The sequence below is a fragment of the Anabas testudineus genome, chromosome 10, assembly GCF_900324465.2.
Source record: "Anabas testudineus chromosome 10, fAnaTes1.2, whole genome shotgun sequence".
NCBI lineage: Eukaryota > Metazoa > Chordata > Actinopteri > Anabantiformes > Anabantidae > Anabas > Anabas testudineus.
Window position 1 is genome coordinate 1,292,377 of NC_046619.1, and position 27,857 is coordinate 1,320,233.

At 41.7% G+C, this 27,857-nt stretch overlaps 1 protein-coding gene across 3 annotated transcripts; it reads right to left on the reverse strand.

Annotated features, from left to right (window-relative positions):
- Positions 1–17,182: 17,182 nt before the first annotated feature.
- Positions 17,183–26,523, reverse strand: pcdh18b (protocadherin 18b). 3 transcript variants are annotated; one of them, XM_026358559.1, is made up of 4 exons: positions 23,581–26,523; positions 23,112–23,167; positions 22,630–22,799; positions 17,183–18,654 (listed from the first exon to the last, which is right to left on the reverse strand). In XM_026358559.1, exons 1-4 carry the CDS (start codon positions 26,068–26,070, stop codon positions 17,696–17,698), a joined length of 3,675 nt encoding a protein of 1,224 aa, XP_026214344.1. In that variant the 5' UTR covers positions 26,071–26,523; the 3' UTR covers positions 17,183–17,695. The 3 variants fall into 3 exon arrangements, with proteins under 3 accessions (XP_026214344.1, XP_026214345.1, XP_026214343.1); XM_026358560.1 differs by having other exon boundaries at positions 22,684–22,799; positions 23,112–23,200; XM_026358558.1 differs by having other exon boundaries at positions 23,112–23,200.
- Between the last annotated feature and the right edge of the window lie 1,334 nt (positions 26,524–27,857).

Below are 27,857 nucleotides of genomic sequence, written 5' to 3' on the forward strand. Positions count from 1 at the left end.
CTCGCTTCATGAAAGGTTATAAATTGACTTTAATATTAACTAGCCTCTTGCCTTAAGGACACAAAGCTCATTCTGGTTGGTACACTTTCCCATTTTTCCCCCTCTCACTCCATAGTACTCCCTCTGTCTCTTGCCCACGCTCCTTTCTCCAGGCATGCATCACAGACGTGCAGACGCTCATGTAATAGAATGTGATAACAAATCCAAATTATAGTGCGGAAAAAGTGCTTTCATTTGTCTAACAGTAGCTGAGCGGGAGCTTCTAAATGGGCTTTAGTAAAAGTAAAGAATTTTCTTCTCCAACTGTGTATATACTGTATGTGAGAAAAAATAGATCATTATGAAAATTTGTTGCACTTTCTCTCACAGTAGATTTATAATTTTGTGTCCCCTCTGTCAGCCATTATTGCCTCAAACAAAGACAAAGGAGGGTGCATAAGAAGGAGGGTTTTTTTCTTTCTCCTTCACTGTCAGGACTTAAAACACATTTCTCTGCTGTCTGTTCCCACTCTATGTGGGGTGAAAGTCTATCACCGCTTCTCTGAGCTCCTAAATAGCTTCTGCTTGCAGTAAATACAGTGCTTTGTTATGATTTTTGAAGCCTTTTCATGTGTCTCCCTTGGCGGAGCACATCAGTTGACTGGAACTCCAAATCCATCCCCCCGTGTGTAAAAAAAATTATTAGAGAAAATGAACTTACAGCAAATTTCATCACTTTTCATGCTCTCTCTGACTTGGCTGGGGTCCCATTGTCAAAGCAAGTGGAATATACCTGAAATCTCTCCTGGAGTGGAAACATAAAACATGCAAACACAATGCAAATGGTGAGGGGGTGTGGGGACAATGGCGTTCAGGTGAACTTGTTGAGGGTTATTCATTTCTCATTAACACTAAAACACTGCAACAATAACACACACAAACACCCACACACACACCATCAAATGTAATCAGTTAGTCAACATTAAAAAGTCATTGTAGCTCATCTGACTGGCAAAGTGTTTTCCTGTTCTGCTTTCATTTGTCAGGCTGATGGAAAAAAAGGGTGGAGACATTGCTGCCATTCGTCCAGAGGAATAGTTTGACATTTTGGAGAAAAATGCTTCTTTGGCTTCTGGCTTCTGGAGTCAGAAGATATGGAGGATATAAACCTGGATCTGGATCTAAATCCAAAAAGGGCAAAAACTGTCAGAGTGATGTCATTTTTCTTGTGAGTTTAGGAATAGGAGTAAGACCAGCTATGAATATGCCTAATGTAGGATATTAGTTCTATGTCTATAAACATGTAGGACAGCTATAAAGGATTCTTTACAAGTCAGTAGTTGCCAGGAGATGGCAGTGAGGTGTGTGGGAGGTCAGATGTTTTTGTAACTTAATAACAGTTAATTAGGCCTACAAGTGACATCACATGCTTCCCTATAAATAATCCTATTCATTTACGTTTACATATGACACTTTTATTCAAATCATCTTATAAATGAGATATAAAGCAAGAAAAAATATCTAGGAAAATAATTTAGTATTAGATAAGTAAAGTTCTCTAGAAAGAGCTGAGTCTTTTTCTCAATTAAAGGTTTTACATGCAGAGAAAGATGTAAGTGCATTTTGCTGAAAAGAGCTGAAAAGTTTTTCCTGGGATCTTTTGAGGTGAGGTGAGAGAACCACGAGACGTCATATGCTGGCAGAGACCTGGATGAGGGAGTTCAGGTAGGTCAGTGCTGTTGAGTTGACTATTTTGTAGGCAAGGCTCATGGCTTTGAACCTGATGTGGGCAGCTACAGGAAGCCAGTGCATAAGTGATGATAAGTGGTGGAACATGTATCCTTTGTGGCTGATCAGAAATTAGACGTGCTGCTGCATTTTGGATCATCTGGAGAGGTGTGATGATGCAGCTGGTAACCCTGTCAGTAAGAAATCGCAGTAGTCAAGCTGAGATATGACCAGAGCCTGTACGATGGGTCGTGTTGTATAGTTCAGAAGATAGTGTCTGATCTTTCTGATGCTGTAAAAGGGCAAATCTGCCCTTGAGACAGAGGAGACGTGGTCGGTAAAGCTCAGTTGATCATCAAAGATCACCCCAGGTTCCTATTCCTGAATGAAAGTAAAAGTAGGAAGCCTTATGAAAATGTTAAATCCTGCTCTGAAGTATGGTTATTTTTAGTAAACTACTAGCTTACAAATGGTGATCAAGTAGTAGTTGTAGTAATTCTGAGACACCTGATTAATATGTCTGCATGTAGCAGATCTGGAGTAAAGAGAGAATATTAAAGGCAAATCTCACACTTTGGTTTCATCTGCTCATTTTAATTGGAAATCAACACGTCTGATTTCTTAATCATTCATTGGAGAGGAAATTGCCTGTTCACTTTAGAAGGAAAGGAAGAGTAAGTTTGGAAAATTAAAGTAACAAATAGTGTTCTGTTGGAGAAATGCCGCAGGATATAGGATCATTTATTGCATAGATGGTTATATATTAATATTATGGCAGAACAGCTCTGCTCTAGAGGGTGCTCCCCACTGAATCCAAGCAGCAGTGAGAGGTTCAGCAGGGAGTGCAATAAAGCCCTGAGGGCTCTGAGGAACAGAAGCTAGCAGACATATATTACCCAGATACATGACATACACACTGATTTGATGGAACATGATTGCTGACATGTTTCAGTGTTACTACTGAAAAGTCAGCTGATTCAGACTGAGTGCACTGCTGCTCTGCTCTGCCAGAAGTTACACTGTTTGTTTTGCCAGCGAAGGTTGGAATTGATGACTGGAAACCGAATAAAAAGCAACCTTTGAATAGAAAACTTTCTGATGACAAACTGTTTTACATTTTTGGTCCTCTAACAGTAACTGAACAATATTGTGAGATCGTAATCAATGACAGCAGCAACTGTAGAATTACAAACTGTTCTTCCACCATAGACACAGCATCCAACCTGTTACTCTATGGTAAGACTTAGGATTGTGGTTTACAAGACACTAACTCAGATTAGCATAGTGAGGCAGATGAAGGTTGTAAGTCTCAGTTGAACTATGAAATGAAGGCAGTTTCTTACAGCAGGGTTGCATTCCATGACATTCACAGACACTGATACAGCAGTCAAGACCCTCTGTTACATTCATGTACAGTTGGCTCATCAATACTGTATTAGGAATAGCTGGCAAATTTGCTGTGAAAAAGTGCTGGGAAACATTAACATAACATTATATCTTTGGTACGTCTATATAAATGAATGAGTAACTTTCAGGTTTAATGTCAACCATCTAAATCTTCCTCTAGGCGTTGGCTAAAAAAATGCCGCTGTACTAACAGTATCCGCTCTGTTTAGCTTGAGAGGAGAAGCTAAATGAACAGTATTTTAGTCGAAATGTATGTGAACTCAGCTTCGAAAGTACTTATTGCTCTTCAGAGGAACATGAACAAGCTTTTTCCATCATGCTCACAATAGAAAAGACAAACTGTAACCATGGTAACTGTACTCTGCAAATATGGTGACATCTATAGCCTCAAAATCTGAAAAAGGAAGCAATATAAAAAATTTAGGAAACAATCAGTAGTGCAATGTCTTTGTTGACTGAAACTAACAGAAATCATCATTGGTCATCAGTAAAAAACAACTAATGGTTTTACCATTGATCATTTCTGACCTACAACATTAAAACATTGAGGCCAGTTCCTTTATGTTTGCTGTAGACTGAAAACATTTGAGTTTGACATCAAAAGTAAATATGACACATTTTAGCTTTTACTGTCAAGTGTTTACGTCTGGATATGATAAACAACTTAGAAGATAGCACCTTCAGTTTGAACCCATTTATGTGAGCAAAAGTATTAAAACAGAAAGACATAGGTTGGTGAAGTGGAAGTGAAGTGATTTTTGTTTTTTGAAAGATTTTTAATCTACTAATATTTAGTTGCAAATCCTTTGCTTGCAATAACTGCATCAAGTGTACTGTGACCTGTTGACATCATCTAACAATATTATACATACAAGTGTGTATTCTTCTTTTGTGATGCTTTTCCAGGTTTTCACTGCAGCCTTTTTCAGTTGTTAGTTGTTGTATGTTTCGGGTGGTTACTCCCTTCAGTCTCATCTTTAGCATTATAAGGGATTTCCCAGTCAGTTTGGCTGCATCTTTGTTTGAATTGGTTGACAAAATGTTTCCATAGACTTCATCAATGTTACATCATCAATGAAGATTATTGAACCTGACCCAGAAGAAGCCACACAGCCCAAGCCATGACATGCCTCACAGGTGAGCTCACAATATAATTACATAAAGATACTTACACTGATACCACAAGGCATGACAATTGATATATGTTACAGGGTGCAGGGCTACTTATGGGACCTGTGGTTTTTTACTGTGCTGCTTCCTTTTGATTTCACAACACTACACCACAGCCACAGTAACTGTGTTTGTATGAAAATATACGAAAAATGAAATATTGTATTTCCATCCATCCATTATCTTTACAACTTGCCCTCTGAAGGGTCGCAGGAATGCTGGAGCCTATCCCAACTTTCTTTTGGAGGTGGGAGAAAGCCAAAGTACTGAGTAGAACATGCAGACTGCACAGGATAAGAAACCAAGCCAACCCGTGGATTTCATCCCGCGTCAGTGTTAACCACACCACCTACACCACCCTGCCGCCCCATATTGTGTTTCATAATAAAAATAAATATTATCAAAGCTGCCCAAATAAGACTTCACTGGAATAACGTTTCTTTGCAGAATACATGTAAATGAGCATAACTGGGAAAAGCATGGCTGCTGGAGCTGCTGCAGACTCAAGAACCAAGGATTTATGTGTCACCTACTTTTTAGAATGTGCGGTAACGTGAGGCAGGGGGGTCTCTGGACAGACAGGGATACCAGTCTCATTCAAGCCTGTCCCAGAGATCATCCATTCTGCTGTTCACAGACTGGATGCCTGCAGGTATGACATTACTTGTTGCTGCAGTTCCTGAGCTCTCTGCTGGCCACATCCACCACCAGAGATCTTGACTTTTACACACAAAAACCTAGAAAAGCGGTTCAATCAGATGTTAAGGTCATCATTACTGTCACTCCCAACTCCCCAAATCCCTGCCGCTCCCTGTGCTGAGCTCGATATTTCCCTTTGGATGTGACACTGCCATGGTCAGTACACTAACTACTACTTTAATGTTGTACAATTATCTATCAGCTTAATGAAAGCTACATTCACTATGAAAAGGCAGTTTCAAACAGAAACACCATGACCACTGTTTCTACCTGTACTGTATATGGGGTTATGGAGCATGCTGATTGACTTGCTGATATTGCCCTTTTACTCTCTTACAATACAGTTCAAGCGAGAATTGGAGATACAATCACATCCAAGCATTTAACTAATAGTTAGGTAGGTAGTTTGTTATCTGATTGTTGACTACTATTGCAGATACTACGTGACATTGTACCCGTTCCTATAGCTGCAGCACACTGGCTGTAGTAATAATCAGGAGGTGAATGTTGAAAAACGGTGACATTCTCGACTTTCTGTGTGTGGAGTTTCCTGAGATTAGGGAGGATTTCAGCCAGTGTGGAGACAGACTGGGCAACAAGAGAGCTGACATTTATCAAATATTTGCAGATGCTTTAACCAGTGAAGCCACAAGCTATACTTAATTGATTTTGCCGTCTGCCTTGCTGTGCAGTGGAGTCCAAATGAGTAATCCTTCCCATCCTGTCGAATGTGTTTATTTGTGTACTGTATGTATGGTCAGGTACTTTTATCTTAATGCTGACAGTTCTATCATTTTTGATAAATACAGTATGAGCTCACTAAGACATTGCTGAGATCTGTGCACTAGAGGGTGACCACGCAAACCAAACTCAACACGACCTGTCAATAACCGAGGGCTCAGACAGAAACAGAGACTGGGGTTTAGTCACCCAGATCCATTTTTAAGATGGTGAAATGGCCTAAATGTTTCCTTCTTTATCATAAGATATCATAAGGTGGCCAAAAAAACAAACAGACAAAAGAACACCACACAAACTCGGGTTTGGACACATCACACTGTCATGCTGTCACGCTGGATTTGGAGAAAAACTATAGTCTGATTCATACTCATACTCATACTCATACTCATAGGTCCAACAGGTGCTGTTAGACAATAAGTCAGTATCCTGGTTAGAAACAATCCATCTGTCTATCTATATTGTTTAAACCACTTGATTTTGAGGTCAAAATCAGCTGAGCACAGCTGAAATTGGGTCCTCATGAACATTTTGTATTTGCATGTGTGCTGGAGTAAAACTTGTTAATGGGTGTGCGTTTTAGTTAAACCCACATGAGTTCCAGTGTATGTCAGAGGTTTAATCAGCGGCATGTTGGAGTAATTAGAAGCAATCAGCTCTGCTAGAGTCAATCACTCATGGCTGAGAAGACAGCAATTTTGCATCAGGAAAGAGGAACAGAAGAGAGATAAGCAAGGCAACAAGATGGAGAAGAAACAGAGCTCAGAGAGACGGTGAACGCTGCCAGTTGTATGTATGTTTGTTTGTTTTCGTGTTGCACATATGAACAATTTCAGGGAATCAGTGGCATTCCTTAGTGATTGACTTGATGATGATTGGAGGAACTGAACCCAGGCCTGGCACATGGGGCCCCAGCAGACCCTCAATGACAAACAGTGTTAAGCAACAATCATGCAACAATACAATAAAGGGGCAGTTTCTTTAGAGAAAACCAAACAGCCGCTACACAGGAGGACGGCACAGCACAGGACAAGTAACACCTCAGGACCTGAATCAGCTGTGTACCTTCATCTAAAGGACAAAGGACACTCATTCGAGGACAATGATGTCCGCATATTGGTAAGAGAAGAAGAGTGGGTTAATAAAGGGGTGAAGGAAGCCTTGCATGTGCAAATCAACACCCGCTCACTCAACAGAGGTGGAGGACTTAGACACAGCCTGTCTTCTATTTATCATGCTGCCCTTTCATCTATACCCAGAGAGATCAGATCCAATTCACACCGGTACCAGGTTGGACACAACAATGCACTTTAGGTGGTAGGAGGGGGTGGGCAGAGGTGTGAGTATGACATCCTTCACATCCTACCCTCTATTGTTTCCATCTAACGAACCTGTTCAAGCCAGGGGTGGAGTGAAGCCAAACCTGGAGGATAAATATGTCTCTAATCTCTAACCAACTATCTTCAGACTGAAGAAGCTACTTGGATGAGCAGCAAAATGTTTTACCTAATAAGAAGGAAGTTCAGTTGTCATGACTCAACTTCCAGATAACTTCACCTGGACAACTGAGAATCTTCACGGACACAATTCTTCCTGTAGCACGTTGTATGTTTTTTTCTGGACTTGGCTTTTTTGCTTGCTTTGTATCTCCCTTTGAAGAGAAGCGTCTGCTAAATGAATAAATGTTAATGTAATTGTGACTGAGAGATCTACTCTTCATACCAGTTTATTATCCTTAATTAACTTGAACAGTTTCATTGATTGGAATCGCTAAGTGTCCTCACATCAGACAGTGAAATGATTTGATAACTAATCTCTGTCTCCTATTCCAAAAGAATGAACTACACTCAGTCTAAATGAATGAATATGTATTGATCTAATGGCTCATAACAGAATAAATGTGGATGGAAGGTTAATTCCAATAATAAACTATACAGATAATAAGTAAGCATTCTAAATTTAATGTGGTAAACATGGTGATTTTAACAGTAAAGTAATAAACTCATGGTGAAAGAAAATGTCTAATCCCTAACACTAACGCTTCTACTAATTTCCACACTTGTTCTTGTGTCAAAATAAAGATGGACGACCACAAGAAAGGACAGATTTCAGGTGTGATCCTGGATGCAGAGGCGCTGACAACATGAACTTAGAGCCTGTAACAGAGTCTCAATCCATCAAACAATAATAATAATAATGTTATTAAGAACAAATACTGATAAATAAGATAAATGAATGTGAGCCTATTAAGACATATATTTCTAATGTTTCTAATGGATACACTAGGGTGCATTTCTACTCTGTATGAACACCAGTGAATGGGGACAAATAAAAGCAAGTAGCTTTTTACCAGCTGATAAATTTTGTTTTACTACCATAGCAGAATTGTCCATTGACATATCTAAAATATAAATGTATTTGCTTTCAGTTATGAGATGGTTCATCCAAATAAGTATTTATTTACACATGAGAAATTTTACTGGCATTTATTTTGATTATACTTATTATATAATAAAAAACGGCAAACTGTTTATGATGCAGAACATCCTGTTTGTCATGGCCACTGGTTCTGGAAAGAGATTCTGAATTTTTTTTTAAGTGTCATTTTTCAGTGCTTTGCCTCTATGGGTGGTGGTTGAAAGAGCAGACAGGATTGACTGTCAAACTGGATCTTCACTGCAGCTGGAGACAGCTTGAAAGTTATCACCAACAACAAGGAGGACCATGACGTACTGCACATACTGTCCCAGTGCCACAGCCCAAAGCACCCGGAACGTGGTCAAACCACACACACAGACAAAGCATGTGGTTCCAAAGAAAGAGGATGTTATGTTATAATTGTTATAAGAAGGACATGTTCATTCAAAAGAGTGGGAACTTTCAGAAGTAGAACTACCCCTCCCCAGAGACTGACTGGCCCTCCAGGACTCTGTATCCTTGTGAGAGGATGCATTTTCTTGGCAGTCAGACCCAACAAAAGTCTCCCACCTGACAGGCAACGAGGAGCAGAGAGCCAAGACAATCCAACACATCACCAGCTCAATCTTCCAGCAAAGCAGTGTCCATATCCATTACCATCTTTCATCTTCATATTCTGGCACTCCAAACTCAGCTGCAACTGAAATCCATCAGGACTTTGTTTATTTGGTCTCAAATCTGCTAATTAAAAAGACTCCCTAAGTGCATGCAAATATACTAATGGCATTGTTTCCCCTTTAAACTAGTTGAACATCACAAATTCTATATTCTTTTGGGGGAGTATTAAGATACATTGTGTGTTTTGTCCTGTACAGAAAATTGTTTACTTTTTCTATTGTATACTGAATTGACCTTTAGAGTCACCAAATAATCTAAGTGTATGTCTTCGGACTATAAAGAGGAAACCTACCTCAGCCAGCCAGCAGAAGCTACATCTGTTCACCTTGGAGCTACTTACCCTCAGATACATATTTGCACACCATTTGCATCGGTGTGTGTTGACAATCACTGGTGATGTAAAACAATATTAAAACAGTTATTAAACCTCGAGAAAAAAGATGAAATGATGAATCATGAGCCACTTGACTTTCAGTAGTCTATGATGTTTCGATTGTAGGTTGGCCATTGTTAGTGTTTAATGTGCTCACGTCAAATTGTCACTAATCCTGTGCCCGAAGTGTGGTTTCAGGTCCTCTGTTATTCAGTTTATTAACATAAACTGTACTATTTGCAAACGAGTTTATGTTTAATCAAATGTCTAAACACAAATGATGCCTAAGCAATACATGAATAATGCACACAGAGTGGAAGAGGAGGGTGAAAAGAGACTCTAAAGGTTATTTTTGCCTCTGGGCTTCAGAGCATATTCATGTATCTCCGACTATAACTGTGTGAAAAAGTGCTGTTTATTTTGAGTATAACAACACAAGCGTGTATAGTAAGACAGACTGTTGTTTCTGATGCAACTGCTCCACAGTTGAGAGCTGTGCCAGACCAGTTCTACCTGTGACTGAAGTTGATCTGGAGCATAGAAGGTGCACAAACTGTATCTCACAGTTAAACTTATCATTTATGCATTGCTGGTGGTGTAAAAAGAAAAAAAGCGATAACAGATGTGCGCAGCAATCTGTTGAGGCTTTGGCAAAGGGAGGAGAAATCCGATTTAAGTGTGTATACCGGGCATGCATTTTAACACCAGGTGTAAATGTAATCCGCCTAAATCAGAACAGAGACACATGCCAGATATGAGACACATGCTGGTGCCAGTTGGAAAGGAGGCCATAGTTGGAGAAAGAGGGGATATCGAGGGATCATATCCATCCTTTTGTTATTCTGCTGCTGATCCATTTGCTGCTTTAGTCAGAGAGTTGGCAGCCACATCCACAGGGAGGGGAGCAGAGCAGAAAGTGAGCTAAGGCTCTTGAGGAAAAGAAAGAGCTCCACCTAGTGGTATGAAATAATGTGCAATTAGTCTAAACACACGTACAGTGAGAGGTTGGCTACACACTCTTGTCATAAACTGGCTGTCATATAAGTAAGAAATCAGTAAGTGGCTGTTTTTGTGAAAATGCAATGTCCACAAAACACACACATGCACGCACACACCCACACATCCACCCACACACACACACACAGATACTAAATAGACATGTCTTCAATATATTGTATTGTTCCCTTTGTCTTCGTGCTTTAAAAACCACTGTTGCCTTTAAACACAGCTTTAAGCCCAGTTGCTCATCATCACACGGGGTCAGCCTGTGATTATAAACACACACACACACTCCCTGTCGCCCCTAAACACAGCTTTATTTTAGAAGGTGTGAGATGGGTTCACGGTGCATTTCTTTATTAATATGCGAGGCAGCTTTGATAGCAGATTAATTCATTAGCAGCAGTGTCTGTATCTCTTTGGCAGGGAGATGGGTTTGTTTGGTAATTAATCAGGTGCTGTTGATGTAGTGCTGCATGGAAAAAAAACGTATGTGACAGGTTAGTTAGTGCAGAGCGATACTTTGCCAAGTCTGCGTATGCATCGTGTTACACTGTGACTCAGGTGAGTGATACGCTGGCACACACATACACACACACATAGAGTGTGACACAGATCAGTCACACTGCTCTTCAGCTACTGCTGATGCTGGAACTGTGCAATGGCCAGCAGCAGCTCTGAGTTCTGATTATGTGGCACTGGGGGAATACTGCACTTGGTGGATATGAAAAAGGCTGCCTTTGAAGGTGCATGGTTAAAAAAGTTTGCATTTCCAGGTATCTAACCGTGCAGCTTTGGTTTCTCATTTGACATTACTCTCAGAAACCAGATTCATTTTAGCTTTCTGTCCGCATTATTTGCAAGTCTGATTATATGAGTACCAGCTCTCTTTAAGAAGAAGCCTAGTTAAGAATAAATAACTCTTTAATCCAGACACATGGTTCTTGTCATTTTCAGACGCTTCACTTTTACCATGAACAACCAAGTGTAGCACCACACATGTCCATAGTTTGAGGCTAAAACGATGGGCAAGAGACATAGCCACCAACACCCCTACCTTTATCTTTTCAGATACTCAACTTCCCAGAAGCATGTCAGTGCCCTCTAGCAGCTGTGGGAGTTATGACTTTTGTCCACTGGGGGCAGAGGAGGACGTATTATTGGCAAAATATGAGAGAAACATAAAAAACTAACTTCTGAGTGTGTCACTGTGCTGGAGCTCAGTGTTTTGGCTTTAACATCATTCTTTACTATAACATTCAACCTCACTGCTCCCGTCACTCTTATTTCCAGCAACAGTGGGCAGCTGCCTTCACTTAGAAATCTACTGTCTATGATTTGTAGAGCAGCAGCAAACACACAGACCAACACAGTTAGAGATTAAATAATGAACATTATGGAAGATTAAGCAGTCAAAAATTCACCTCAAGACTAAAAAGAGAGAGAAAATTGATTGAATATTGAACAAACGCTATAATTTCAGTATCATTTCATGTATGTATGAATACATTTATGTATGACATATTTGGCCACTGAGGAAAAAACTCAAGTCTTCAAAACCAAATACTGTGCAGCTATGGTTAGAGGACATTGACTTCCATCGGCTTTGTATGTCTGACACAGACTCTCTCTCTCTCTCTCTCTCTCTCTCTCACACACACACACACACACACACACACACACAAAAAGCACTTATATCAAGCTAATCTGCTGTGGGTTGCCCCCACTGTGTTCACAGATAGTAGCCAGCAAGGTGTTTACTGCCATGTACAGGAAGATTACAATGGCTTATTGAGCCCTAACAGACACACACAAACACACTAACACACACATTTCCACTGCCCATTCCACTGCCTTACTACTGCTCACACAGGCTCACACACACTCAGTTGCATCAAAGCAGATACCTACTAGACTGTGGAATTTCATGGTTTTCTGGATTCATTTGTCATAAACTGTGATCTGATCTTCATCTCAAGTCAAGAGTATTAACAAGATAATGTGTGTAAAATAATAACACAATAAAATCAGATATTTTATGTCTTTATTGAGAACAACCATAAAAACCTCATAGTGCTAGTGGAAAAGGTACGTGAACCCTTAGAATAATGACCTCCAAGAAGCTAATTGGATGCCTGGCCAAATAGAGCTTTCAGAGCATCTATCTAATCATCAAGAATTGATTATTTAAATAAAGCTGGAAAGGGTTACAAAGTAATGCCAAAGACTTTAGAAACTCACCAGTCTACAGATCTTCAAGTTTTTATCCTTGCTCTTAATAAAGACATAAAAGATCAGTTTTTTTGTGTTATGATTTTTGTGATCCAACCAAAATGTCTTCACAAAGATGATGTTCAACTAAATTGGTCCACACAGTGGCCTCAGGCCATGTACACTCATGGCTAACTTATACACATGATCACACAAAGAAACCAAGAATTAAAAATGCTCCTATTCTAAATGGGTGACATAAACACACACACACACACACACACTGTGATATCGCTCTCTCGTGCGCATGCACACACACACACACACACACACACACACACAAACACAGTCTACTGTCACATCAGTGCAGATTACATTCATTTCAATTTCAGTTCAATTTTATTTGTATAGCGCCAATTCAAAACAGAAGTCATCTCAAGGAACTTTACAGTGTAAGGTTTGAGACCTTACAGAAAATATTTATACAAGAAAATTATAGAGAAAACCCAACAATCCCATTTGAGCAAGCTTTAGGCAACAGTGGAGAGGAAAAACTCCCTTTAGAGGAAGAAACCTCCAGCAGAACCAGGCTCATAGTGGGCGGCCATCTGCCTCGACCGGTTGGGGTGAGTGGAAAGAGGAGAGAGAAAAGAACAGCAGGCAACAAAAATAGCAACAAAGAGCAAAAACATTGGGCAGGTCGACTGGATTCTGGAGATGTACAGCCCCAGGCCAAGGATACAGTTCAGAGAGAGGCAGAGAGGAGGAAACACAATTACAGGAGAGAGAAGACACAAAGTTAATGACATGCAATGGTGGAATTTGAATGGATAGAGGAGAGAGGAGAGGAGCTCAGTGTATCAATATAGCTATGATAGCTAAAGGCTCTGCCTCCCATTCTACATTTGGAAAGTCTAGGAACCATAAGTAAAACATCAACATCTGTGTGACAGCAGGAATGAAGCCAACAACGCTACTATTGTCACAGTGTGTGGGTGAGTGTTTGCTGATACACACGTTGAGGCATCTCAGTGTTTATGCAGAATGAGATTTTCTACTGTGCTGTGTGTGTGTGTGTGCGTGTGGTATGTATTATGATGGATATGTTGTCATTACCAGTTTTGCATTGACTGTCTGACCAACAGAGGTTAGACGGCAGCAATCCATCTTGTTGAGAACACTCAGGGATTTTCTTATTTCTTATTTCATCAGTCAAATTGAGTCGATTTCTCTACAGTAGTCTATCCCAAATCAGAGTTGTCTTAACAGTGGGCAAATGCTGCAACATGTGGTCACTGGCAGCAGTGCCTCAACTGGGAAATGACAAATACTGTTGTTGTTGCCATAATGGGGTCCAAAGACATTTTAAATATCTCAGTCAAGGAGAAAAACATTAAAGTAGTGTTTCCATTTCATGAGATGGAAGTGAAAGATGAGACAGACAGAAAGTTACGGAAGAGCTCTGGTTTCAGCAGATTTTTGAAAAAATCATCTGCAGTTTGACAACCAAACTCAATGAAGATTCAGTCGATTGATGCATTGATTGATGTATTGTCATCTGTGACAATATATTTAATGGATTTTGGATGACATACTAGAAAAGAGTCTTAGATGTGTTGAAGGTGAAAAATCATTACTAAACAGACACTGTTGACAACAGTTCAAATAAACATTGCTGGGTCGGTACCAGATCTCAGAGGGCAGGTGGATAAGAAAGTAAGAGAACGGCTGGTAAAGTCACAGGGTTTTAACATGAATAGATCCATACAAATGATCTCTTCAGAGAGAGCTCAGGTGAGCAGCAGAACAACAGAAAATATTATATTATATAGATATAAGAAGCACTGAGGAACAAGCTTGAATATGGGCATAGCTTAGACCACACATTAACAACAGTGTTTGTACCCTTCTGTTAAAGAAAGAAAAACCTACAATGGTCATTAAAAGAACTTGAAACTGACAAAAGTAATAATAAATAAAAATGTACCAAAAAAAACTATCAATGATGGTACCCCTAGAAAAGATGTTAAATAATTTGAGCATAGGGACATGTTAACTAAAATGTGTCCTGAAATTAGCATCACAGGTGTCTTCAAATCAGTAATCAATCAGTCTGTCTATATAAATGGTGAGAAGTGTCCTCCCAGGATATGACCACAAGAAGACAACTGATGACAAATTAAAAGAGACAGACAAGATGAATGGTAACCAAACAACTCAGAACAACCTCCAAAGAGATTAGAGGTGAACCCCAAGATCAAGGTACATCAGTGTCAGATCACAAGTCCAAGTGGACAACTAAGGAGGACTCCACTGTCTCAATAAGTATGCAATAAGCAAGCGCTAGGTAACACTACAGTTGGTTCTGACCGAGCAATTTGATCAGACAAGAGACACGACATGAGTGCTGATACAATGTATACCAGATTTATATGTGTTCTCATAATGCTAGCATTATGAGAAAAGCTGAAAAGCTGGAAAAGATGGACCTTTTTCAGAAACAATGTCTGAATTAAATTAGGAATGGTCACAAGGAGCAGGAAAGAAGCCAGTTGACCTCAGTGAGTGGACACAGCCAGGTGAGACAATCAGGTCAGTTAGGTTTTTTACTGTGCTACAACATTAAATGAACATGTGTGTTAAACACAGTGTATTAATGTGTGTGTGTGGAGTACATGTAGCAGCACTGTAGTGTGACAGACAGCTTATAGTCACAGTGGGAGGTGTGTTGTCCAACATGTACACACACACACACAGAATAGGAGTGCTTAGAGTGGTCACATAAAAGACCATCAGCTGAACAATAGCAGTGTGTGTGTGTGTGTGTGTGTGTGCGTGTGATGTGGGAAAAATGGCTAATGAACACCTCTTTTATGCCTCTCTACCTCTCTCTCTCTCTCTCATGCTCTCTACTGTCGTATTCACCCCCTCTCTACATTGTATTTGTCTAATATTCCCTCCCCGTTCTCTCAGTAATGCTCACTCTCATTCTGCCTCCACTAAAGCAGAGAATATCAGACTGCAGAAACAGACAAGGAAGAGGTCTCCATCAGTCCTATTTCTCTTATTTAATTTATTCTGTTACTGAAAATTATATTTGTTAGTATTGTTGGAGGATGTGGATGCGGTAAAAGATTTTGTGATTTGGACGACAAAAACTGAACCATGAGAATAAGTAGAAGTACTGGACCAGAGGACGTAAGAGTTCTCTGCTTCACACTGTGAGTAGTTCATATGTGGGGCAAAGCCAATTAAAGATTCATGGAGAAATTCTGAAACTAACTGGTACAGTAGCCAACGCTGAGATCTGAGAACAAGGATCAATTTATTTCATTTCTTTTTTTCTCACTAGAGTTAACATAATATTTTCTTTTTGCTTGTCTCCCCACAGTCTTTTTTATATAGACCACTGAGGTAGACAGTAGTCCGTCCAAAATAAATATTTTTAAATGTTCTGCTTCTGCTTGAGTTAAACATTTTACTCTTTATATATTCTTTAGCACTGTTATTCAGAAAGGCACAAAGATTTTAGTTTTTATCCTGTAAAAAGGTAGTACAATTTATTGTGGCCTTTTGTATGTTGATAGTAACACATCTTGTGTGTTTGGCGTGTGGGTGTTTGGTTTTCTCCTGCAGCAGTTTTCTCTTAAATCTGCAGTTGGGTGAATTCTCCTCCAGGGGGCTCTCTCCAGTTGTCTGCTCTCTCTCTGCCCACTCTGGTTTCATGTCAGGACTTGGTGCTGCTAGTCCTAGTAGAAGTAGTAATGTGGTGGTAAGTGGCAGGATCACTGGTTTACAGTGCACATAGTGAACCTCTAGGTGTCACCCATTATCTAGCTGTGTTAAGGCAACAGAGGAGGGAGACTTCTACATCAAACCAACCCCCCCCCCATAAAACTCTTACCACCTCTTTTGTGTCTCTTCAAAACAGTTACTTCCATCTGCTTCCACGGCACATTTCCCCCCCATCAGCCAAAACACATCCGAGTTTGATCCTTTTGTTTTGTGAATTCAAGTGGCTCGGAGATTGCTGACAGAACGCAGAGCCTTTCTTTGTTTTCCTGAGCCGAGACGACAATCCAGGCTCTATCAAGTCATTTAGTGTTTGTGGAAATGCTTCAAAGCTTTTTTCTCCTATGAGCAGGAGTGAGTCATACAAATTGCAAACACAGACAAGAACCATGTCTTCTGATGGGAAGTTAGAGACTTATGGTGGGTTTAGTAAAGGGCAAACCCACCACAATGTTTTATTTTGCCTTTACACACTCTTTCATTCTTTGAGCTTTTAGTGAACATGACAATTTTGTGTTTTCATAAACAAGGCTAGGATTGTAGCTAATTACTAATATTACCAGTTACTATCATTAATTTGTCTTTTTTAAATAATACATACATTAATCTAAATAAATGGCCAAGTTAACTTTGGAAATAATTAACTGATTTTGTAGGTTGTTGACTAACTTGTTATTGATTGTCAGATCAGTTAATTAACTAAACATTTCTACATTTGCTGCAGTCATTTCTGAATTCAAGGAAGTTAAGTCCTTTCTCTGCTTAACACTTTGTCATGGCAGTGTACTGAAATCATCACACACTAAAGCTATGAGTAAAGAAAGGTAACTCCTCAAATTTTAAACAGCCATTGGCAAACCAGCTCCACCAGAAGAGACATTCACAGTTGGAAAGTAACTCCTTCCCTGTTTTCCTAACTAAACTCATATGTACATAAACAACACAGACTCAATAATGTTTCTGTATTAATATTTTTATTTGTGTTTGTCCCCTTCCCCACAATAGACCACAAAGACAAGTGTCCAAGTTACTTCCATTAATTAATTCATATATTCATGTGTACATATCATAGTGGCAAATAAAAAAAAGAATCACAATACAAAAGACAACTTAAATACGTAGAATGTCAATCGCATGTCAAAGTCTTGATTCAATGCTTTTGTACTCAACATGCATTCAAAAATATAAAAATAAACTTCTGATTAAGTTTATATACATTTCTTTTATAAATATAAGTGTACAAATGTATTTTTAAAATACAAAGATAAATACAGTCACATAGTGTACATTGTGTACCAAACCAGCAATTACAAATATTTTTTGGATATTTAGCATTCACAAAACACAATTATCACATTGGAAATGCAACTTTAACGACAATTGCAGGTCTTGTTTTTTGTCTTTGTTTCCTTTTGTCACCCACAGTCCTCCACTTTTATTCTGAAGGTAACAGTAAGCAGTCAGTGGGTGATAAATAAATAATTAACATTAGAAACAGGAAGTTTAGCTCTGCCGAACATCCTGTAAGAGTTTGTTGATCTCGGCCACCAGCTCGCTGGCATCCACCAGCTCGTGTCGGCTGTCGCTGCGTTTGCCCTGAAGGTGGCTGAGCACCGAGTCGAAATCGTCCTCTTCATAGTTCTCTGGGATCTCCTCCATGGCAGGCAGCCACTTGGAGGAGGGCCCGGGAAGCGGCACTGGTACGGGCACAGGAGCCGGGGAAGGCTGCACTAGATTTGGACTGACCAGTGCCGTGAGCAGGGGGCTGCTGTGGGGTTTAGGTGTGTGGCCGCTGTTCTGAGGACTGTTTTTGGGTGCCTGTGAGCCCTTTTGGCTACAGCTCTGGGAGCTGAGCTTAGTGCTGGGCTTCAGGGTGTGGTAGCTGCCGCCCTGGTGGTGTCCAGATGGGCCAATGCTGCTTCCTGGATTCTGGAAATGTGTGTTGGCAGCCCAGGCTGCCACACCCTGCTGGTGGACAGAAGGGCTGGGCTTGCCTGGCAGATGGCCTCTCCTGCGATCTAAAGATCCAGTCATAGGTACACCCACCCCACTGAGGCTAGTCCCCTTCTGGTTCTCATTGACCTGGACGTATGAGTCCAGACCCTGGGGTAGCAACCTCTGGAACACACTGCTCATCTCTGACAAGAGTGACGTGGTTCCACATAGGTCTTCATCTCTTTCTTCACTCCCCCTGTCCTCTCCCCCTTCCTCTTCTCCTCCATCTTCCCCACTCAGATCCTTGCCAAAGGTGGAGAAGCTTTGGTTCCGGGCAGTCCCAGTGTCGGTGCAGGGTTGTGGGATCTTTTCCTGCAATGGGTCGCTGGCTTGATTGGACTCTTCCCCAGGGATGTAGAGATTGCTGCGATAGTCAGAGGATGATGAGGGATGGGAGGCCAGTGGGGGCATCCAGCACTGATCTGAGTGACCCAGGACACGACACTCCTCTGTGCAGAGCCTCATAGCTGGAGGGAAAGACAAAAAGCCCATGAGCATCAAGGAATACTAAGCTGCATTCATAGTCCCCGTATTCAGAAATAGGTAAAGCTGGTCATCAAAAGTCAGTTCCTGTTTGATATCAACTTAACCGTGTCTGTAGCAGCTGATACACATTTACATAATCAGTTAAATAATTATTTTATGCTTCATTGCTTTGTTCAAAACTCTAATGTGTTGTTCAAGTGGTCCAACTACAAAGATATTTAAGTATCAATACATAGAACTGAGAAAAGCCCTTTCAACCGAGAAGCTGGAATCAGAGAATGTTTGTCACTCGGTTGATTACCAGCGGAAGTAACTAATCCATTATCTGTTCTTTGACTAGCTGGTTACTCAACTAATTGTTCTATCTCAATTTACACCATATTGATTAGGAAATGAGGCTGTACTGCAGTGCACCAAATGTTATATGTGTATATTTAAATGTCTGAATGTGACAAGCTGTAACAAGGGAACAGTGGGCAGGTAGGGTATTAAATTAAAGGGCTCTAATCACCACAGTTATAATACTATAAGACAAATTAATAATAATAATAAAAAATGCTAATAACAATAATAATGCTTCTGCTTTGTGATTAAGAAACATGTTAAGAAACAAGAAGATTCCTGAGTTGAGTCGGTTTTCCATCCAGCGAATATTTGTCTGCCTCTCCTCAGGTGTTTTTACTGCCCTATCTTTGAAAATCTGCCCTAATTAGTCTGAAAGGCTCTCTCTAGGAGCACTGCCTGCTACCTTCCAATGTATTTACCACAGAGAGACAATTCAGCAAGGCCGATCAATGCCTATTACGCATTCAAAATAACTCCTCCGCTAAAAGCCCTGCATTTTTCCCTTTCAAGTCGCTCTTTTCAATATTAAATCTTCAAATAGAAAATCTCTGAAGAATAAATTAGACAAATCAAATATGCCAACTTAAAGCCTTCATTAAAGGAGCACGGCACTTTTCAGTCATGCCATTGAGGGACTTCATTATCCCCTCATTAACATGAAAGGAACATTTATAATACATCTTAGAGCAGATGAAAAGTGCATTTGAATGCACTGGAAGGAAAAAAAAAAACAGCGTGGGGGCAGCAGCAGATTGGGTGCCCTGCTGATGAAAGGGTAAAAAATGAAAGATTTAACCCAAATGATTTGTGTATAAAAATTTAAAAATAAAATAAAATATAATACACCAGGCAAGCACTAATTGAAAGCCTTCTTGTCTGACAAACTGCAAAGTCAATTCAGTCAAATCAGTTCTTTCTTACTGATTTTCTTGGCAATGAATTATCTGACTTGCTCAGAACCCACAACTAAACGGTTTGCTGTTGATAGTGTTTGTTTACTTCACAGCTTTTATTTTATTGGATTTTATCAGAAAACAAATTTTACTTTTATCCCTGATGTCTGATAGCAGTAGCAGCAGCAGGAGGGCTGAGCACAGAGAAAGACAAGGAACATTGGCAGTGAGCTCTAGCAGTCTGCAAGGACATATTTAAAGGGACTTTCCATCAATTTAGTGCAGCAGTGCAGTTTCATGTGTTAAAACTTAGATTTTTACGACTGCTCAAACAAGATTGGTCAAAATGTAAATAAATAAATAAATATTGCAACTCAGTAGAATCTTTCTGACTAGTAAATGTTATTCAAACCTCTAGAACCACACAAGATAATATGCAACTTTTTGTCAGCCAGTCAGAGTAGTACTTATCACATCTATAGCGGTTGATAATTTAAACCATTTAGAATGAGAAGATCACTATGAGTGTTAAATCTAGCTCAGCATTCAGAGTGGAAGCAGCTGGAATCAAAGCTGGCTCGATGGACACCTTGAATGACCAACGCTTCATCCTCAACCAGTCCTGCTTAGCCTTAATCTTGGAGGTGTTGTTAGATGTATTTTTGTGCTTTGAACCAGAGTAGTAGTTTTCTCTGGTTATAGTCTTTGTGTTAGTTTTGGTTAACCACATCCAGACTCTAGGACAAAAAACACACCGTATGAGATCAATGTTCATCAGTACCTTGGAGCGCAAGCAAACTCCCAATGTATTTGTTTAAAAAGACAATAGAGAATAAAGAGTGCAGAGTAGCTGTCATTCCATTGTTAATGTTTTATAGAATTTCATATTTCCTTTTAGTGTCGTGAAGCGTTTCCTTTTGCCAGGCTGAAAATACACGTATGTTTATATACTGTATAAACTCTGCTACGTCTAGATGGACTGCAAACCGCGAATTTCTACCTGATTCTTCCCTTGAGCGAAGAGGGCTACCATACACAGCCATAATGACAGGGCACCTAGTAAACACTGCTCAAAATCATCTATGCTGCAGTGGACAAGGGGGTGGGAGGCGGGGTGAACATACAGAAGCAGAAATGTGAGCTTTAAAATGTAATTATGCTCTTCAGGGCTTAATCATGAGTGCAACTCCGAGCTGACTCCATAGCAACTACTCGTCACATGGCAATTAAATGCCTCCTTTTCATCAGAGGAGCAGGAGGGCTTCGGTTTGGATGGCTGAAAGTGAAGGTTTGAAGGTGGGGAAAAAGGAAAGTGACTAACGAGCAGAACTCCTCCACAAAGGTATAAAGGAAGGGGGGAAGGAGGTGTTAGTGATGAGATTGTCTGCCCGTCTGGGGCGACTTTAATTGGGATGTAGCTCAAACGCAGTGTCGAGTGATGGCTGTGTGGGAAGCTGGCTGGAAAGAAGAGGGAGCTCTGGGAGGAGAGGGATGGCGTGATAAAAGAAGCTGCGGCAGCTCACAACCTGTGTGACATAAGCTAAGACGGGCTGGAAGTCTGCGGAAGTTTAGAATGTGAAACCGAGTGTTTCTAACTCACCTAGTCAATGAAACCTGCCAGGTATTCAATGCTAGGTGGATAAAATATACTAATGGCAGTAAGTCAATCAATAATAAGTGTTCGAAGTTCTCCATTGTTGACTTAACCGTAGAGGGAATGGAAACTCCATGCACTGTTAAGGTAGGGGAGGTGGGTTACTCTAAAGGAGATCAGATAATCAATCTGGAGAAATATTTTATGAACTTAGTGACAGTGAGGTAAAACCAACTAGTTGAGTCCTCTACATGCAGTATCATTCACAAACATCTTAGGCCCATGTGCGTGCAGCGTGCCATGCAGGAAAGACAAAAACAATGATTTGCTAATGGACATCTAATACATGAAGTGAAACCCAAAGTTTCTTAATCTGTTCTGACATGTTCATAGGTGAAAGGATTCTCATGATCTCAGCAATAGACTTGTCCTTTGTAATGTGGATTTATGTATGGAATCCTGTTGACTGCTATTTTTAGAATAGAGAAAAGTTAAAAAGCTGTTTTATTATATACTGTACACAAATACTCATTTGGTTTTAAGTATGTCGAATGATTGATCTGTGGCCTTGTAGTGATCCTTTCTAGCTTAACTTAAGAGTTAGGGAGATGAAGACAAACTCCACACTTATCACTCTGTTAGTTCAGCTTAAGTTCAGCTGTAGCTAATATGAGGCTTCAGCACGCTAAGTAATATCAAGTGCTTATATTCCAGAGTTAATGTCTTCAGTATACAAAACCCCTCTTTGTGTCTTGGGAGACATATATACAGGCAGAAGCGTACTTATATAGTTCACATCCATTTGTTTTGTGTAAATCTGACCCATGTTAGAATTTTTACTATATAAGGGATAATTTCATGAATGTGATCTATGACTGCAGTAAATAATAACCCTGTGTGGATTTATGAAACAAAGCTATTTAATTTTTCCTTTAATACACTCATGACAGTCTAAGACATCTGGCACAGTCCTGTGCTTGAAGAGCTGACAGTGAGTTTTTGGGAAGAGCTGTAAAAACTAATACATTTGGATTCAGGACAAGATCCTAAAGAGACAGGAGAGGAGTGATGGAATATGAAGGGAGGGTTGTGGGGTGTTGTGGATACTGGGCCAGGGGGTGTACCTGCATGCGTTCTGTGCTGGCCATCAGGAGCATATATCTCAGTAAAGCCCTCACCAAGGAGCCTATCCATGGGCGACTCCCTGCCAGGCTCATAGTCGCTGTCCCCAGCCTCGCTATCTCCACGGCCGCTGTCTTTCAGACTGAACTTATCCATCTCATTCAGGGCATATCTGCACACGGACAGACAAAGACTAATTAGTGACATCATATTATCAAATGGTTATAGAAATGTCATGCTACTTATGAATAATAATGCGCAAAGAGAGGCACAGAGTGCAAATGGGAAGTTTTTGAGCATATAGTTTGACTCCAAACCAAAAAACTACAGGATCTAGATGTAAGGAGCTATGTAAAAGTACTGACACCAAACAAAACCATGTAGAGACAGTTTATCACGATTTATCACACAAAAGTGCATTCCTTAATTCTGACCTTACTACCTCTATTGTTTGACAACAAAGGTAATTTTGCATGTGCATTACCTGTAGCTCCTGGTGTATTTGTTGCCTCTGAAGCTTGGTCGTGGCTGGTACTGGCCCTGGTGGAGCATGGACAGAAGCTGTGAGACTTGCTACAATTCCAAGAGAAACAAGAAAAAAGAAAGAAAGAAAGAAAAAGACAAAAATAAAGGGAAAATGAAGAGGGGAAAATGAATGGAGTCAAACAAGCAAGGCCACAAGACAATGTTGAGTGGGGGGACATTGTGGGGAAAGGGTTGAGGTGAGGGGTGGTATGACAATTTATGAACTGATCCTGAATGTGATGGTGAACAAAATGAAACATAAAGCTTGAGGTAACAAAATATGGGGGCAAATTAAAGTAAATACTTAATATAAGACAACAAATGTGATTCTGGACAGAAAGGTTATAAAATAATTTTGGAACTTGTTTATCCTGTGTTTTTGGAAAATAAATAATTAAATAAAATGAACTGAAATCTATTTGTCTTACCTCAACAGGAGGTGTGGCGTGGGCCAGCTCCAGCGCAAAATTCTCTGTTACATGATTGGAGGAGATAGTGACCAGGCTGTTCAGTGACTGGCGGCTGTGATGGCTCTGCCTGCTCCCCAGCGTGCCCCTCTCAGGTGTAGGGGAGGCTGAGGGGGAGCGTGGGTGTGACCTAACGGGCAGAGTCCCGTTGGCGGTCGGTACCAGGGTGATGTCCGTCTTGTGGATCTGCCTGGCAGGCTTCTTGGGGTGATTCTGGTAGCTGTTCTCTGCCACACGGCAGTTGTAGTTGTGTCTAGGGTCTTTCTTCTCACGGTTGCAGCGGGCAGTGGCAAACATCACCATGACTATGAGGAGTAAAGCACAGACAGCACCAAGAGAGATGATGACGATGAGAGAGAGATCCAGTGAGGCTTGACTGGACCCAGTAGGGTAGAGAGGGGGAAGGATGTCCATGTTCTCTTGCAAGGAGAGCCTGAGGAGGGCCCCAGTGGACAGTCGACTGGTGCCTCTGTCCTGCACTTCCACCCTGATTTCCATTACATCCCGTGGAGCCTGCTCCAGACTGGCATTGGTCCTGAGCTCACATCGCCGGGCATCCATCACAAACAGCCCATCCTCGTTGCCACCAATAATGGCACAGCTCACCTCTCCATTGGCTCCAGCATCACGGTCTGTGACTTTAAGTGCAGTGATCAGCTGACCCGGTGATGCATACTTCCACACTGGAAGCTCAGCAGTGTGATTCCGAAGGGAGGGGGAGTGGATAATGGGTGGGTTGTCATTTTCATCCAAAACTGTCAGCAGGACGGTCGTGTTTGCTGACAGTGCTGGGTTTCCCCCATCACGTGCCTGAACAGTGAAGGTGATCCGGCTAACGTCTTCGTGGTCAAAGCTGCGTAAGGCATAGATGGCACCATTAGAGGGGTCAATGGTGACGTAGGTGGAGATAGGGCTAGTTTGAACCATTGCATCTATAATGCTGTAAGTGACCTGGCCATTAGTGCCCAGATCTGGATCTGAAGCCACCACGGTCATCAGATAAGCTCCCGGAGAGTTGTTCTCTGATTTAAAGACCTCATAGCGACTCTTTTCAAAGCGTGGAGGGTTGTCATTTTCATCCAACACCTGAACAGTGAAATGTTTGATGGTGGAGAGGCTAGGAGATCCCTTGTCCTCAGCGATAACTGTGAGACTGTACTCTGACCTTTTCTCCCTGTCCAATGAGACATTGGTGAGGATCATGTAATTCTTCTCGTAGGTCTTCTGGAGTCTGAAGTGGCCATGTCCATGCAGCCTGCACACCACCTCACCATTGAGCCCTGCATCACTGTCATCAATACGCACCAGAGCTATGAAGGTGTCCACAGGGGCTCCCTCTGAAATATAAGCTACTTCCTCTTTGCCAGGGGTCATCAGATTGATGTTTATCTCTGGTTTGTTGTCATTAACATCCACTACTTTAACCACAATTTTACAAAGTCCAGGGATGGAGTTTGGGCCCAAGTCCTGAGCCTGAACATCTAACTCATAGGAAGCAGTAGTTTCAAAGTCCACTTTCTTAATGAGGGTAATATGCCCATTTTCTGGATTGATCTTAAATGTTTCCAAAATCTTTGGTGAGACATGGCTACTGAAGGAGTAGACTATTTTTCCATTAGTGCCCTCATCTGGATCTGTGGCGTTCAAATCAATGATTAGCGTCCCGAGTGGAGAGTTTTCCAGCAAATTAATGATATAAGCTTGCTCCTCAAAGGCTGGGCTGTTGTCATTAGAATCTAAGATGCTGATATTGAGCAAAGTGGAGCCAGACTTGGGTGGTACACCATTATCGGAGGCTGTGAGCTGTAGCTGGTAGCTGGACTGCACCTCTCGGTCCAGCTCCCTCATCACCACCAGCTCTGCGTATTTGGCCCCGTCAGTCCTGGTTCTAATATCAATCTTGAAGAAGTTATTTGGAGTCAGGGAGTAGGTGTGCAGGGAGTTCTCTCCGACGTCTGCGTCCACGGCGCTGTCCAGGGGGGTGCGCGTCCCCACAGATGCGCTCTCGGAGATCTCGATGTGCAGAATGGCGCGGGAGAAGTACGGGGAATTGTCGTTGATGTCCAGCACTTCCACCTCCACATGGAACAGCTGCAAGTATTCTGTCGGGAGCGTGACCACATCGAATTCAATCGAGCAGTTCAAGTTTTTCTCACAAAGCTTCTCGCGGTCGATTTTGGTGGCAATGCTGATTTCCCCGTCTTCCTCCCGGACAGACAGGAACGGCGTACTCCCCCGTTGCATTGCGCGAAACCGAAAAGTCAGGGAACTTGGTAGTTTGGATAAAACCCCGGCGACATCCTCCTTTAACCGTGCAATGACCGTGCCTACTTTCTGCTCCTCGTAAACTTTGTATTTCAAAGTCTTACCGGTTGCGCCGTGAAAGAGCACGACCAAAAGCAATAGTTTAAGAAGAGTGGGTGGAAAAATATATCCTTTGTTTTGGATCATTTCTGCACGCACAATGTGGAGATTACTTCCACAGACGGAAAAAAAAATCGGATTGGTGGGGTGGGGGGGGGCGGAGATGATGTCTTCTCAGAAGTCTGGCATGTTAAATCCTCTGCTGCTGCTCACTGTCCGCAAAAACTCCACAAAATAGAGAGGTAAATAAATAATAAGATAACAAAGTAGTCAACCGCCCTTCTTTTGGAAATAAGAATTGTAGACGCAGTCAAAACGCGGCGCGCTCCTGTGGTAGATCTGTTGCATATATCCACAGATGTCCGTCGCCTCTTGTGTGTGTGCGCCAATGAATGAGTGAGAGTGGATGTCTGGGCGAAGAAAAGACGCAGCTTTCTCCCAGTTTGTGTGAGTGTGTGAGAGAGAGAGAGAGAGGGGGGGAGAGAGGGAGAGGGAGTGAGTGAGTGTGCCTGCGTGTGTGCGCTCTGCGCCGTGCGCTCTGCTCTGCTCTGCTGTGCCGCCGCTCGAGTCTCTCTCACTCCAAACCGCCCCGCACCCAAACTGCGTCTCTGTTCCACACAAAACACCCCCACTCCCCCACCTCCCCACACTCGCTGGCCCCCCTCTCCTCCTAAATCACCAGAATGGCCTCCTTCAAGCAGCACAGGAGGGACTATTGATGGCAGCTCTCTCTCCCCCACTTCCCTCCCCAGCGCTGAAGACACCCCGGCATTAAAAGTGTGTCACAACAATGGGCCAGAGGAGGAATTATTCCGGGCTCAGCCACTTTTAACACAGCCGCACCCTGACCCGCGGCAGACTTACATTGTTATGGTTCCAATTCCCAACGTGTGCCAGCTCATGTCTTTTGTCATGTGTGTACAACGCGCTCAGAATAATGATGCCAGTAGGAAACATGGCCTTCAGCCAGCCTAGTTACATGTGCTTGATCACTTCAACAATCATCACCACACCACCACATGTTAATGTTTCTTTCTTCATTCTTTTCTTACTGTGATTATGCCACAGATAAAACCACAGAAGCAACAACTCCAGAGTTATTTAGGTTTTTACAGCTGATAGATTTTTTTTATCTTTCTATTTAATTGCGGGTTATGCTATGACCAGTGCTTTGCCCATCCACCCAGCTGACTCCCACGTGTGCTCTTTTCCCAAACCTCCTCATCCTCTTATTGCCTGATAATGTCATATGGAAGCTTGCGCCTCCCGATCCGACCAAATTACCATCCTGCACACTCAGAGTGTCGCTCAGAGAGCAAACAACCGGGCAAGCGGAGCTTTATGAGAACAGCACCAGGCCATCTGGCCAGGGCCTCCGACAACCCAAACCTACAATTACCATCTATTCAGACTGTGCCGCCCCCAGCCGAGAAACGCCAAGTGAGAATTAGCCCCGGCTCGTGTCAGATAAAATCCAAAGTCATTTTCATGTTGCTCTGCAAAACTGTTTTCTAAAGCTGAATTCATAGTAGTAATCAGATGCTCTGGACTGATTTCATTTTGATATGTCAGAGCCTCTGATATGCTTCTGTGGAAGACAAAGGAGGCGGGGGGGGGGGGGCACAGGCTGATAAGTCTCTTTTATAGCTCTTGTTAATCCGTGTCTCACTCCTAAAAGTTCCCACCACAACAAACATTAGAATAGTACATCCTCATAAGCGTGTCATGGACTCCACTTAGCCAGCAAAAGCCAATTTTGAAGGTTCCCCTGATTCCATTTTTGCCCCGAGTCGTTCTGGAAGTAATGAGTCGCGCCGCGCAGACTTATATTCTCAATAAGCTTCACTTGGAGTGCGAGCCATATCTGATAACCG

What these genes read in the sequence shown, in the direction of transcription:
- pcdh18b (XM_026358558.1), bottom strand. Translation starts at nt 26,070, where the DNA reads ATGATCCAAAACAAAGGATATATTTTTCCACCCACTCTTCTTAAACTA. An exon ending in AAATACACCAGGAGCTACAG is followed by an intron (nt 22,800 to 23,111) that starts GTAATGCACATG and finishes GTCCGTGTGCAG; the next exon opens with ATATGCCCTGAATGAGATGG. An exon ending in CCAGCACAGAACGCATGCAG is followed by an intron (nt 18,655 to 22,629) that starts GTACACCCCCTG and finishes CTTTCCCTCCAG; the next exon opens with CTATGAGGCTCTGCACAGAG.